The 16183-nt window shown below is 39.6% G+C and overlaps 1 protein-coding gene across 1 annotated transcript; it reads right to left on the bottom strand.

Moving 5' to 3' along the window:
* Window positions 1-179: 179 nt before the first annotated feature.
* LOC101737302 (uncharacterized) lies at window positions 180-13098 on the bottom strand. The gene is made up of 6 exons (XM_004927268.4): window positions 12823-13098; window positions 4730-5911; window positions 4186-4392; window positions 3675-3837; window positions 989-1141; window positions 180-846 (listed from the first exon to the last, which is right to left on the bottom strand). Exons 2-6 carry the CDS (start codon window positions 5898-5900, stop codon window positions 762-764), a joined length of 1779 nt encoding a protein of 592 aa, XP_004927325.1. The 5' UTR covers window positions 5901-5911; window positions 12823-13098; the 3' UTR covers window positions 180-761.
* Window positions 13099-16183: the final 3085 nt, after the last annotated feature.

Genomic DNA, 16183 nt, shown 5'->3' with positions numbered 1-16183 from the left:
TCTAGTATCCACAACGAATCATACAATAATAGGTGCACGGGGATCGAATTAAACTTATATGAACAGTAGGTACAGAAGATCCCGCGCCCTCTCGTGACCGAGGACCGACATACACTGTGTTCAAGGGCTGGAGGGGGTCGGAGGGGTGGGGGGCGCAACAGAATAATATAACAGACTAATATTTTTGCATAAATTTAATTTAATCTATAATAAAAGTCCAATTTCATTTAACAATTTGTACTTTTTTATAAATATAGTAAAGTGTAATTATTAATCGATAAGTAAGTCGAGAGCTTCGATTATTTTAATTGTTAAGCGGTAAGCGTAATGTTACGACAAGTCCCCTGAAGTCGTGGTCTCGCGACCGACATAGGTCCGTTAACATCACATTATTACATCTCAAGGGTTTTGCTTCTCGCATTAGATTCTTTGACACCGTGCCTCAAGACGAGCAGAGCATAAATTGTATCTGCCCTTATAGACAAATATTTCTTGACATATTTGAGGTACTGGACACGGTGGTAGATTATTAATATAATTAATTGAGACACCGCTTTCATCCAACTGTGCAACTCCCCCTGAATGAAGTTAGAGGTGAGGTTGGAAAAAGTCCTTAGAAATAGTTGGCAACTGTACTACTGACAACAGTAGGCCACGCTCAACCCGGTGGGTTAATTTCTTTCGGCAGCAGATGTTGTTCCAATTATTGTAAAACAGAGCCATCTCTTGCTAGTTCCGCGAACCACTACGGCAGCAGCAGATTAAAATGTCTCGTTGTCAAACCACTGCCACATCCTGGGCTTGGTGAAGTCCAACTCGTACTCTTCGCATCTCTGGCCAGTAATGCTACAACAAAGATTATCAGATATTGATCTGCTAAAACCAAATCAACTTGTTCACGATCGAAAATAGAAATGTCCAATTAAGGTTCAGTCATGCGTTTTTAGTTTGAGATTTTTATTGTATGCGATAATCGTCTATCACTCACCGCGTCCTCCTCGCGCACCTCACGATAGGGTGAGCCCGCCTGAAGCACTGCGGCCCCAGCACGTTGAAGTACGTCAGCCCTATCTGGGCCGACACCAGCGAATTGGTGCGCCTCAGACACTCCCGGAACTTCACGTCGCAGCTGCAGTGCGACCTGCGGAGACCATGGGGAATAATGTTCATCAGTTGGTCGGTATTTTGTAGTGGCTCCGTCCCAGGGCGCGGGGACCAGGAGCGTGGAAGCTGGGGGCGTGGGAGGTGGTGGCACTGCCCTCTGTGAACCGGGGCGCCGCTGTCACCACAGGTTGGTGCCGGCGCGTGTGTGCTTCTCAAACTTTACTAAGCTCAAAGCTGTAGATTGTGGAATGTTTCGGTTTTTAATGTGGTTAGTACGCGAATTCGGACACGTTTCCCGCAAACGTGAACGAATTGCGTGATTCCTCAGCAGGAATTAAGAAAGACAACGTTCTGCTCAAGGTCGAAGCTGGGGCCAGGTGTACTGGTGCCCTGCATATAACTGCCGCTAAGCAATCATGTGTTCTTGTTTGGACACCGTTTTACATCACAATCGTGATTTTGAACTCATGTTCCGTGGTGGGTGCTGGCATTTGCTGTGGGTTCTTCGAAAGATCTCCTACCTATCTAGACAAATAACGCCTAACTAACAGCTGTTATACCCAATCCTGTAGACCGAATAGTAAACAGTCGACGTCGTCCAAAACAGGCCATTACGGATCCATCCGATCCATTAAAACGTGCTTTTAGGTACCACAAGCACCGGTCACCGTCCTCGTCGAACCCGTCGCTTGCGGCGAAGGGCTCGACGAGCAAATTAACCCACAGACACAGCGTTTCCGATCCGGTGGTAGATTCTGCGAAGCACAGCTCTTGCTAGGGTCAGTGTTAGCATCACTCCGGCTTGAACCCCGTGAGCTCACCTACTAGCTAAGGTTACGCTGAAATAGCCTCTCAAGGCTATCAGCTTCAGGGAAAAAAAACCAACAGCAGAGGCTCCATGAAACCAGAGTCGAGAGCCCGAACTATCTCGTCAATAATTACCGGACAGGTCTTGTAAGCTCTAAAGAGATAATAGCATTGATATAGACGATAAAATTCAAAGACCAGCTGAAGACAGGTTCTCGAATACCTGTCAGGTACGTTCGCACCGGCCACGTAACAGCTATGTTACATAACGGAGCGACGAGAAAGTGAAACATTAGAACCGTTTACTTCTTACTGCTGATGGTACAAACTGAATTAAATTGAGGATAATTCAATGACAATGGAGCCCGGCGTGTGAGTGCGTCAGACCGGAGCTAAACCTCAATAGCCCCGAGACCCTGCGAGCAGCAACGCATCGCTTTTTTAACTGCATTCAAAATTGAGTTAACTTTTACGCTATCGAGAACGTTAAAAAACTCGCACTAAGCACACAGGGCTCTCAAAGGCTCAGGGCTCTCTAACAAAAACATTGAAGAGAAACGTGAGCTGCCGTGAATTATGCAATACTTCCTAACAGCACGAGACAATGCGGTATCTTGCGATGCGCTTAAAAGATTATTTGTATGACCGCTGTCTCCTCGCCGCACGCATTTGTGTAACTATTTTTTTTTTGCTTAGATGTGTGGACGAGCTCACAGCCCACCTGGTGTTGACCGGTTACAGGAGCCCATAGACATTTACAACGTCGTAAATGCGCCACCCACCTTGAGATATAAATTGTAAGGTCTCAGTATAGTTACAACGGCTGCCCCGCCCTTCAAACCGAAACGGATTACTGCTTCACGGCAGAAATTGGCGGGGTGGTGGTAACTACCCGTGCGGACTCACATGAGGTCCTACCACCAGTAAAAATTTGTACAATTGTATTGCACAGTAGTCAAAATAAAACGTACAATTTCAGTGAATTGAATAAGTTTGCTATCACACGAACTCTACCAGAGAAGCTTGCATGTAGAGACGTGAATATTTAATAGAACAGAATACGCCACAATTGATTTGCTTCTATTTGATCATGTCTCGGTGCACGCGGTAGTATTATCACCTAGTCACATTTATTACTGACTCAGAATTATTTAGCACAATTCATATACTTTCTTCTTAAAATAAGGTGTAGAGTTTCCCTTTTGAAGAATCTTGCTAGGGGACTATTCATGTAATCGATATTAAAATAAACATTTACAGACGCCTAAAAGAATTTGAATAATCAACACATCCGCATCGGCAATACCACTTCCAGGAATTAGCGGAAAATTGTATTCATTTGCTGAATGTTTCTAGTCGGTTCGTAACTCTGGGAATTAAACAAAAAATCTTATAAGCCCATCGATCGTTAGTAAGTAACTAATTACGTTAGTAAGTAAGTCCTCAAGCTTATGTTATTTATACGTAGCTGTCACTTTACTAGAGTTATTTAAGACATTTGGATAACAATTATAAGAACCATATTATAACTTTTACGTAAGGTTTTGTTATAAATAACTCAAATAAATTATTATATGTAGGTAGGTGTCTTGCGTCACACGTCACCCGAGGACATTGACCTCTTATATGAACTAATATTACGTTGCGTTCAATTAAAATAACCTTCGTATAATTAATTAATTACGTTTTATTTTAATTGGATCGTCTTTAACCCCACCCTAGAGTCACCTTCTTACTAAGAGCGGCTGTCGAACAGAACTGACCTTGTGAAGAGTCCGGTGTTGGTCAGGCCGTACTTAGAGTCTCCAGCCTTGATATACAGCTTGCAGGCGTCGTGCTGCCGACAACACGTGTCCGTGAAGAAGAAGAGGCCAAGGTCACCAGAGCGCGCGGCCGCGGACCTTCCGTCGCCACACCACACCGTCCCTGTCAGGGAATGCGGTTGCTCATACAAAGCCATGGAAGCGGAGATTTTTTTATTGTATGCTTAGATGGGTGGACGAACTCACAGCCCACCTGATGTTAAGTGGTTACTGGAGCCCATAGACGTCTACAACGTAAATGCGCCACCCATCTTGAGATATAAGTTCTAAGGTCTCAGGTATAGTTACAACGGCTGCCCTACCCTTCAAACCGAAACGCATCACTGCTTCACTGCAGAAATAAGCAGGGTGGTGGTATCTATCCGCGCGGACTCGCAAGAGGTCCTACCACCAATAGGAGACAGTAGAGTTGCGACTGCAAAAGTATGTAAAGTATGTAACCGCCACTCACCTGGATAGATAGCTTGCACCCGATCCTTAAAAGTATCGACAAGTGAGTTGGCAACGTTGGCAACACTGGTCACTCCTGATGCTAAACTGGAAACGAATCCCCGATCTGTGTCCAGAGATCCTATATCTCTAGCTCCAGCCATCAGCTGACTGAGTGGTCTCGAGATACCTGTTGATATCGTTTTGATGATGCCCCGGGTGAATTGACCTAAAAACATTAATCCGATAAGTTACATATGTGGTGTTAGGCCCGGTCTAGGGCCAACACGGACTGCACCAAGCAACTTAGTTCTGTCCTGTCAGATGAAGCGTACCGGTGCGAAGATTAACTACATTAGATAATATTAAAATTCCAGTACAACGAAACTTTGACTTCAAGATGGGAAACTGTTTGAATTACATACAGCCACATATTATCATATCGTCTAGATATTGGATTTAATATGTAGCTAAAAGATATACATTACCTCACATTAGTCACCAAGATTGATTAATAAACTAATATACCTTCATTCTCTAAATAATACATTTATCGAGATACCAACCTATGCCACCATTCTCCTCTTTACTCCTCAGCCGCTCAGATTCTAAAGCTTCGCTCTGCCTCTGCATTCTCTTAAACAAGTCGAAAACGCTCTTCGGGACAACCCTTTCTGCTACAGTCTCTACTACACTCTCCACAACGCTCCCTGCAAGTCCAAATATAACTGATAACGCATCGGTCCTTGGAGCCGTAGTAGGAACAACATCTTTAGTATCATAATAATCCTCTGGAACATCTATTTCTTCTTCGGCGTCTAATTCTGTAAATATTGGTACATCTGCATCGGTTTCTCTACTTTCATCTATTCTGCTTTCATTCGTTTTTTTTATTTCCAATTTTGTAGTGTTTAAAAGCTCAAAATGAATATCTGTTACATTAAAATTAGTATCTTCTGTAGTATTAATCACTGAATCTTCTGTAGATTTATAAATTTCAGTTAGTGCTTTAGAATTGTTGTAATTTTCTTTCGATATTTGTTCTATGAGCGTCGTTTCATCAAAGCTCTCAGTTGAAACATTAACTTCATCACTTTCCAATGTAACCTCACTTGTTGTTTCAAACGGAAATTTAGTAGTTTCATTGTTGAGATCTACTTCTACTTCCTTCGAAATTTCTGGGGCGGTATCTTTTTCTTGTACAATAATTTCTATTTTTTCAATAGTTGTAGTTTCAGGATACTCTGTAGATACGGGTAATGTTATTGAGTCTGTTATTGTTATATTAGGTACTTTTGCGGTTGTGGACAAAGGAATAACACTCAAATCTTGTTCTGTAGTACTTTCAATAATACTTATCAACGTATTCTCAGTTGTAGTAATTAATTCCAGTGGGATCACTCTGTAATCTTCTGTAGTAGTAGCATCGTTATTTCTAATATTCTTTGCTTTATTTTTACTTTCGAATATTTTTTCGCCAATGTCATTAACAATAGTGTATCTGTGTGTTTTTTTATTGAAATATTCGTCATCGTGCCACGACGTTATACCGTACTTTTTGTTGAATTTGAATGTGTTGTCTTCTTCGAAATCAATTAAGTTATTATCCAAATTATCGTCGTTCGTTTTGGCATTTGCAGTCATCTGAAAGGATCTAGCTTCGGTCCTTGTTACGCTCATAATTAAAACAATTGATAAATAAAAATCAATCAACTTTTTTCTGGCCGGATGATACATTTTTCGGATATCTAAAACAAAATTATCAGTTTGTACTGGAGTATACTGGAACTATCTGGGTACTTACAAGCCAAAACAAAGATTTTGCGACTTTATACATTTTTTATAGATATAGTCATAATTCAGCTATCTATGTTCAACATCACAAACGTCAATTAATAGCTTAACGGTTAAATCATCAGACCGGCTTTTAATAGGCTAAGAGTGTACGAAGCAAGGAATAAAACCCTGACCCTTATAGACAAGACTTGGAGAAACTGGTGAAATATGATTAATGATATGATAATATTAAATATTTATGATTGCTGTATTAAGCAGACAAGCTGAAGGACTCTCTGGTATCAAGCGGCAACTCAGTAAATCAAGAAATGAAATGATATTCTGTGTGCTAGTGCGAGTTTTTTAACGTTCAACACTGCCCCTAGCGGTAAACGTAGGCAAACGTTCCAACTTACAACTCTAACGCATACAAACGCATACGAGTTAACTTTTACGCTATCGAGAACGTTAGAAAACTCGCACTAAGCACACAGGTGTCAATTGCTTTAATGGCGACCTTCCTCTCTCAGAAAAACTCCAGCGCCAGAAAAACTCTTTTTTCTGGCGCTCAGCAGCTAAGCGGGTCTGAACACACGACAGTTATAATATTAAAAAGTATAGGTTGCTTTTCAGGATATTATCAATATAACCCTTCTACTCATCTGTTCATAAAATATGTATAACTACTGATACCCCTCGCTTTTTTTACAATAAAATATTTTTTTCTTACACAATTTTTTATTTAAATTTATTAAATTCTATTTTCTATTTTTTTAGTTGAATCTTCGATAAAAGCGTATTTTGTTATCTTTTTTAAACTATTATTTATTTTTAATTTTTTACTTGAATTTAAATTTTTTCAATTTTATTTTACATTGTTTTATCATGGGTCCTAAAGAAGTATACCAAATTTCCAGTTAATCCGTCGTTTTGAAGGGGGTCAAAATCATATTCAAAGATTCCGTTACATACTAACATACATACGTCTGAAGCTAATAAAAGCGTTTTAATAAAGACTCCGGCCCCCTGTGTGATACAGACACCGCTGGAGTACGGTCGTATGTTGTGTCATCGTAAAGATTGATTGGCAAACTAAATGTCATTGACCTCGTCATTGTTGACGCTCAAGTGTCAGGGTAAGAGCGGAGCATTTACGAAATTTTTAAACTAATTTCGTAAAACATTACATGTGCCGAAAATGCTTACCCACTGCTGTCCTGAAGCAATTGCGTTCGGGATAAACGATGGCCTACGTTCTCTACCCCTACGTACACTTTAATTGGTTTATTGGTCACTTTGAGACACGAGGATGAAGATAGCTGCCCTACCATTCAACATACTGGACAGCTACCCGTGGGGGTTACAATACGCCCTAAAATCCAAGGATAAAATTAGGAAGACGGGTAGGAATTTTAATTTGAATAATTTTAAACATTGTCACAGCTAAGTGGAAGTAAGCAGGGGCTAGGGATGGCAAGGCAGATTATTATCCTGTTAATCTCGCGTTTTTTTAATGGGGTAGTTAGGACAATATTAAAAAGTCGCCCAATAACAACCTAGTCGTCCGCGACCACGAAAACTAATGTATTGCAAACGTCGGTAAAAATAAAATGACAATAAAAGACGCGCAATTAAACCGTAATAGTAGTTTATCATCTATATGATAATATGTGAAGCAAAAACTTTGTACCCCTTTTTACGAAAATTGCGCGGACGGAGGAGTATGAAACTTCCCACACTTATAGAGAGTACCATAGAGAAGGAGTGCAGAATGTTAATATTTATTTTAAACTATGCAATTAAATCACCACACTGCCGTGTATTTGACACACACACGCATGCATACTATTTATTTATTGTCAAACTTTTCTTATTGCTTATAGTCTGAGGTCAAACTGAGAATAGATTAAATATAGTTTGTCTTTATTAAGATTTGTCTAAAGTGTAGTCTTGGCAAAATCTGTAATTATAGAAGAATAAAAATAATAGTCGAATTGCGACTACCGGGGGACTAGTTATCTTATTTATGTTGTATTAACGACTCGCGGTAACCGTAAGAAAATACCGAATCTATATATTAATACGTGAAGCAAAAACTTTGTATCCCTTTTTACGAAAATTGCGCGGACGGAGGAGTATGAAATTTCCCACACTTATAGAGAATATAGAGAAGAAGTGCACTATGCTAATTTTTTTTAAATAATGCAATACAAGATACATTAAATCAATAAAGAAAACATTACACACACTACATACCATGTATGTGACGCACACACGCATGCATACTATTTGTTGTCAAGCTTTTGTTCTTGACGTCTGTGGTCAAATTGAGAATAGATTAAATATTGTTTGTCTTTGTTAATATTTTTATAGTGTAGTCTTGGCGAAATTTGTGATTATAGAAGTATAAAATGCAATCATAATAGTGTACAAACTTACAATTCCAATTAATTATAGTCGAATTTCGACTACTGCGGGACCTCTAGTTATTATTAATCTAGGTACCTCTGACCCTGATTTCGTCACATATTCCCTGTGTACCCTATACCGGGAAGATCACCGCGGAGCGAGGTCAGCTCAGTGTTAGTGCTGACAGCTAACAGCCAAGAATTCACGGTTTGACATTGTTAATGGTGCGGACGATAGTTCCATAAAAAAACCTAGCTGCTATTGCGTGAATTGTGTCATAAGCCCAAAACTAATGAGAGACGTCTCCACTTAGAATCACTTACCACTACGGTCTTACACTCATATTAGTTTAGCAATATACGCGAATACGTTAAGTAACGGCTACTCTAGACGGTAAGTGTGTAAATGCTATAATACTCGAGATTGAGGCCACATTGTTCTGGGCAATACGAATGCTAAATATAAAATAACTGGATTCTCTTCGGTTGTCGCGACTCGTAGGCACTATACTGTGTGCTTAGTTCGAGTTTTTTAACGTTCTCGATAGCGTAAAAGTTAACTCAAATTTGTAGGAAGTAGGAACAGCGCCCCTAGCGGCAAACGTAGGTAAATGTTCCAACTCCATACAAATATACGATATCGAGAACTTTAAAAAGCTCGCACTAAGCCTACAAACTGGTTATCATTTGAAGGAAGGGCTACCCAAACTCAAGGAATGGCGCATTTTTAAATTAAATAAGCCGACAAAAACAGCAATTAAAATATTGGACAGGGATTAAAATTGGACAGGGTTAAAATTCAGAAAACCTTACATCGCTAGTCTACTTTAGAATATATTTTTTTTGTGATTGAAGGATTACTGAAAGCCTGGAGGCCTTTCCAGCTTCACCAGGATAGCTGCGCGAGCAAAGACTCGGCCAGGAGGGGTGGGATTAGCTAGCAGCTACCCGAGCACCTCCGAGGGAGACCTAACAACTGAAGATCAGTTGCTTCCCGAATGAATCTACTACCGGATCGGAATCGCTATCCGCTGAGAAGATCCGGCGAGAAACTCAGCGGACTGATGTATGGGTTAGGTTGCACGTCGAACTCTTCTTTGTCGAATTACACGCGCTGTACGTATCGATTGAATTTTAAATATTTATACACATATACATACACATTTAAATACATTATATAGGTTAATGTCATTTTTTAATTCCACCGCCGAAGAATCTTGCAGTGTCCCCGCAAGAACTGGCCTCATGATGCCCAAAAAAGGCCCAAGTCTCTGCCGCTTGGCGACGGAGAAACATGTTTCGTCACGTGCCCTATTTATATAATTATAATTGAAGCTCATAATGAGCGAGGCAGGTAGGTTGACAAAACCGCTTACGAAACCGCAAACCTTGACATTTATTAAAAAAAAATCTGACGAGATCAATGGTGTAATGTTGGATTTTAAGTACTATTTCGTTGTTATTAAGCCGATGTGCAACTATGGAAATGAGGCACGGGGCTATTGCTTAAATAAATCTATCATTTTTAAGTAAATTTGTCTTTCGGACGAAACCCCACCATCCACATTGACACATTAGGCCGAAATCTCAATTGTTCGATTCCCACATGGGACAAACATTCGTGTAATGAACAGGTTTGTTTACTCTTTGTTTGGGTGTTCTATATAGTATGTATCTCAATCTCGGGTCCCATAACACAGGGTATTGTAATTGGGGATCGGATGACCGTGCGTAATTTGTTCCCAGTTATTGTGTACAGCGACCGCCCAACCTAACTACTTCGTGGCAGAAATACGCATATGCATGACGGTGATACTTACTCATCCAAATTTTTTTTTTGTTTAAATTGGTTGACGAGCTCACAGCCCATCTGATGTTAAGTGGATACTGGAGCCCATCTACAACGTAAATGCGCCACCCAACTTGAGATATAAAGTTATAAGGTCTCAGTATAGTTACAACGGCTGCCCCACTCTTCAAGCCGAAACACATTACTGCAGAAATAGGCAGGGTGGTGGTACCTACCCGCGCGGACTCACAAGAGGTCCTACCACCAGTAATTACGCAAATTATAATTTTGCGGGTTTGATTTTTATTACACGATGTTATTCCTTCACCGTGGAAGTCAATCGTGAACATTTGTTAAGTACGTATTTCATTAAAAAAATTGGTACCCGCCTGCGGGATTCGAACACCGTTGCATCGATCGATACGAATGAACCGGACGTCTTATCCTTTAGGCCACGACGACTTCAGACGAATTCATACTAAATCACCAGTAATTACGTTAATTGTATTTTTTAAGTCTAATATTCATTGTGGGGGTCTTTCGTGAACCTGTGCCGCTGTTGGCTCTGATAGTCAGTTGGTTTGTGTTATCAGGCCACGAACGACAGCTGTTGCTCTTGGATAACAACAACAGACATAGTCACTTAATATCGCAACACAACTCAAGTGTTTCCAAACTATATTCGTTTCTTAATCATATCGTGTGAAACACATATTTGCATGGAAATATTAATTCTGACAATAAAAAGATGGCGCAACATAAAATCTGATAATCCGGTTGATGAATGAGCCGTTTGTAATGAAACCAAAGGCTTTGTCAGAAATATTGTGAAATAGAATACGTGGATATAATTAAAACTAATTTTACGACTGATATGAAGCCGTTTATTATTCACGACTATTTGACTAGTTTACCTACAGGTTTCCTGTGTGCTCAGTGCGAGTTTTTTAACGCTCTAAATAGCGTAAAAGTTAACTCAAATTTGTATGGAGTTGGACTGCGTTCCTACGTTTGCCGCTAGGGGCGCTGTTCCACTTTTACGCTATCGAGAACCTTAAAAAACTAGCACTAAGCACACTGGTCACGAGCGTATGTTTGTTACAGGAAGTAATAACTTAGATTAACTAATAACATAGATTAAGTCAAGTTGATCGTGTGACTCGAACGAAAATAAAAAAAATACAAAATTTGGAGAGAAGCGGGCGCCCCGAAGAAAGAAGAGAAAAAGAAGGGTGAAGAGTGAAGAGAAGAAAGTAGAGATCGTCCCACCTATCACGATTTCATGCCTGCCATCTACCAACCCGCAGCTCAACACCTCTGCCTCGATAGGCAGGGAGCTAGATGCCCGGGCAAAGAGGTTTCCCCGAGGCCCGCTCCACGCCCCCGCAAGGCGACGCGACGACCCCATGGAATGAAATTTGTAAATTTTGTCCCCTTATTTTATGATGTCACATCGTGGTTTTGTACCCTGTTCCAATTTGTTTAACAAACAAAACAGTAATCCGTACCGAGAGTGGGGATAGTGGTATTAAAAAAACGTCACGATGACTGTCTGTGTGTTTGTTTAATTTGGAACTTCTTTAAATAATTAGTTCACAAACCCCACTTGTGGTACCTACCCGCGCGGACCCGATATAGATAAATAACGCCTAGCTTTGCAATACATAGGTATAGGTTTTGTGAATATGTTTCGGTAGGTAATGACTAGGCTGTGCGTCCCTGGTATTGGAAACCACTCGCCATCTTGTGGGCCGAAGGCTTGTCTACCTCCAAAGGCAGTAAAAAAAAGAAAATGTCTCCGTATTACAATCACTAATTAATATTAAGCGTTTCTTCAATTTTATATGTTCACGTAATCGAAATAATAAAATAATGCAAATATATGAGTAATTGGATCAACAGCAACTTGCGCTCGTAGTAACACGCTCCGTGGTCACGAGGTCGCCGGTTCGGGTTCAGATAAAAATCTTGTAATAAATATGGGCCTTACGTGAAATGTCGATGAAACGGTCCGTGGACCAAACATTTTTTTAAATCTTAGATGGGTGAACGAGCTCACAGCCTACCTGGTGTTAAGTGGTTACTAAAGCCCATAGACATCTACAACGTAAATGCGCCATCCACCTTGATATATAAGTTCTAAAGTCTCAGTATAGTATAGTTACAACCCTTCAAACCGAAATGCATTACTACTTCACGGTAAAAATAGGCACATTGTGGTGCCTCTTGAGAGATGCCTATGCCCAGCCGTGGACAAGACTTGTTGATGATACTAATGATATAAGAAGGAGCATGTTGTTGTGTATATAGTTTTTATTACGTGTGAAGAAAAAAAAATAGAGGACGAAATTTTAAAGAAGAATTTTTTTATTCTATTTTAGTTTTTTTTCTATTTCTTCAATAATTCCGTGCCTTTGGGCAGCTACAGCTAGAACTGAAAATACCAATGTCACAATCAAATACGAAGGTTCGTTTCAACCAAAAGCAGACCACTTATTTTCTTTAAAAATAATTAGAGACCTATTTAAGAAATTATATTGATTTATTTTGTTTTACGTAAATATACATTATCTTTTAAAATTGATTAACAGTAGAGTATACCTAAAAATAACTATCTTATTTAAGGCATGAGTAGCATAAGCAAACTAACAGAAGTAAAGTAATATAATTATTTATAAAAGCTTACTCAGTAATCAGTATTTATGTAAATACAAAAAATTGTTGCGAAAAAACTTCAGAACTATTGCACAAGCTCACAAAAAGAACGTCTTAATATTAATTTAATTTCACGGAACTATCACTGTCGCACATAATAATATGCACCACTGTTATTATTGAAAACAATGTTTTAAAACAAAAAGTACGCGTCGGAGTCAAGTTGCCGCGTAAAATGCAGTGAAATGTCAAAGCAGTGCAATTTGGCGGGAGCTAGCTACAATGGCGGGGGAGAACGGCGCAGTTTTAATTCAATTCACGAAGGTTCCGCTCTCGGGCAAAGTATTTGCATTAAATAATGCCTAATGAAACCGGTGTTACAGTTTACTGCGAATATGTAACAGTCCGGATTGAGTGTGGGAGTTTAGTAATTAGCGTTGCGACATAATGGAACTACTTTTTTTTCTGTGGATAACTCGCGGCTTATCGGAGTTACCTTATAGATATTACCACTTTAATGCTTCCCATCTTGAAACGTGAGGTGAGAGGTGAGGAATATGAACAGAACTCAATTGAATTATTTGGAACTGCATTTTATTTTACACTTTCGTTCAATAGCTCATGACCTATCTAATATTAAGCGCCTTGAAAAGAAATTATAACCTAAAGGCCTATTAAATACCCTGTTTAAGTTCTCAGATTTTACTACTACGTTATTTTAAATCAATTCATTTCATATCGTCTCCTTTCGTACCATTTTATTTAATTAAATCCCAATTGATTACAACTTCAAATGAATCTACTTTATTTCGTTCCGGTCCGTAACATTTTACACAAAATAGAGCAAGTATGTAAATTTTATAAACTCGACCCTGGTAACAACGGTATCGCAAGAATCCGATTGCCATGCTAAAAAAAGAAGAAATCGCAAATTGAAATCTCCAGGGCTGCCCTAAGTTTCAACCTAAAATATTTTATCACTTCGCGCCTGTCTTAGGTTAGATTGGTGTCCATTTTTACCGGGTTCCAAGATGCTAGCGGTAACTGCTTTTTTTTGGAATAGAATGACCAGGGAAAGAAATATAATAGGCAATATAAAACACTTTAGCTCGCACCAGCCACCGGAAATTGTAAATTTCATTCAAATTATTTTAAGCTGCTTCATCAAATAATTGTATTATTATATTGTGGTTTATATTCACTAGTAGGAAACTAGATCAAGGGTAAAGGGTGAATGGATTGTTGCCACAGGCTACCTTACTGTACGTTGGTGCGAAAATTGATTTTAATTTTAATTTTTATACCTTTTTCTACCTAAATCTACATAGTTACTGTAAATTTAATAATAACTAGCTGACCCGGCAGACTTCGTAGTCCCTCAATCGATAAATAAAAGGCCTAAACTTTTGTATAAAATAAACTTAAGACAAACAAAAGGAATAGCTCGGACGGGGGACACATCGAAGGAAAAACCAAATTGTTATTTTTATTTATTTCCGAACATTTTCATATTTATGTACCTTTTAAACTTTCTCTGGACTTCCACAAATAATTCAAGACCAAAATTAGCCAAAAAAAGTACTCAACAAATGTTAACGATTGACTTCCATGGTGAAGGAATAACATCGTGTAATAAAAATGAAACCCGCAAAATTATAATTTGCATAATTATTGGTGGTAGGACCTCTTGGGAGTCCACACGGGTAGGTACCACCACCCCGCCTATTTCCGCCGTGAAGCAGTAATGCATTTCGGTTCGAAGGGTGGGGTAGCCATTGTAACTATACTGAGTCCTTAGAACTTATATCTCGAGGTGGGTGGCGCATTTATGTCGTAGATGTCTATGGGCTCCAGTAACCACTTAACACCAGGTGGTCTGTGACCTCGTCCATCCATCTAAGCAATAAAAAAAATTTGTTAATTTATTGAATGTCAATGAAATGTCGCTGTTGATGAATGTTAAAACATATTATCTCTACCAATGTTTTCCAAAACATAGTTCTAGTCCTGACCGATGACCCAACTCAACGGGTTTCTGTCTTTTGACTATCAATCACATTGTGTTTTATTTTTCTTTAAAACACCTTATCAATTTCATATGAAAAAAACACAAAAGACGAAGCGATAAATTGAACGCCGCATATCGTTCTCAGCCTTTCACTTTCCGTCTGTATCTTGTTATATCACCATCAAATCGAGCCCAGTGCGTGTGTTTTTGACGACCGTACCGTAATACGACAGACGCTGATGTTGATCTTGGCAGGCGTGTAATGGACACCTCGCATGGCTGTTCTCAATTGAGTTTGGCTTCATTCAATTTAATTAGTGCTGTTCACATTGCTTTTTAAGCTTTTGTTGGATGAACGAGGTAGTACTGGGTATTATATTAGATAATAGTAAGTACTACCGTAGACCCAGAGGTTTCAATCATTCAAATGGCAATAACCAGCATTATACGACATGTCCTTCTTCAAACGAGACTTGTGGAGAATATTAACCGGTAGGCAGCGGCTTGGCTCTGCCCCTGGCATTGCTGAAGTCCATGGGGACGGTAACCACTCACCATTAGGTGGGCCGTATGCTCGTCTGCCTAACAAGGGCAATAAAAAAAATACAGAATTCAGTGTCGTATAGAACCCTGACTGTAAACCTTCGCTCTGTTCAATAAGAATAAGGTAACAAATCTCACAACGGTTACAGCAGAACGGAAAATACATTCAAATATATAATAAATAATTAACCAACAATTACAATTATTACGGTATGTTATAAAGCGGATATTTCAGAACACGAGATCGGATGGTCAAATCCGAGGGTTAATTGAGGCCGGAGCCACCGGACCGCGTTATTGTGACCACACTAATTATAAAACACTACTCGGGTATAAAAAAAATGTACCAAATCATATTTTCATTGTTTTAACGAAATATTTTTTTGCCTGTGCCATTGCAGTTTATTGCCCTTGTAGGCAGACGAGCATACAGCTCACTTCATGGTGAGTGGTCACCGTCGCTCATGGACATTAGCAATGTCAGGGGCAGAACCAAGCCGCTGCCTACCGTTTAATACTCTCCACAAGCCTCGTTTGAAGAAGGACATGTCATCGCGCCCGGGAAACACCGTGGAGGGGAGAGCTCATTCCAAAGCCGGATGGTACGTGGCAAAAAGATCTCTGGAAACGCACTGTGGATGAACGCAGTGGCTCCAGGTAGTACGGATGAACTTTACTCCGGTGGCGGGAGGTGCGATAGTAAAAACGAGATGATGGAATCATCTCAAATAATTTCTTAGAGCACTCCCCATGGAACATACGGTACAAAACATAACCTAAATATTGCCTGATATTGACAAACGATAGCTTACAGGTTCTATGACGAATTGTAAGGTCTCAT

The sequence above is a fragment of the Bombyx mori genome, chromosome 20, assembly GCF_030269925.1.
Source record: "Bombyx mori chromosome 20, ASM3026992v2".
NCBI lineage: Eukaryota > Metazoa > Arthropoda > Insecta > Lepidoptera > Bombycidae > Bombyx > Bombyx mori.
The sequence above is the reverse complement of the archived record's forward strand: the minus strand, read 5'-3'. Positions and strand labels throughout refer to the sequence as shown.

Bases quoted from the DNA above. Each gene is read 5' to 3' on its own strand.
- LOC101737302 (XM_004927268.4), bottom strand. From the start codon at position 5,900: ATGTATCATCCGGCCAGAAAAAAGTTGATTGATTTTTATTTATCAATT. The intron at 4,393-4,729 runs GTTGGTATCTCG...TAATGTTTTTAG, and splicing joins AGAGGAGAATGGTGGCATAG to GTCAATTCACCCGGGGCATC. The intron at 847-988 runs GTGAGTGATAGA...TCTTTGTTGTAG, and splicing joins AGGTGCGCGAGGAGGACGCG to CATTACTGGCCAGAGATGCG.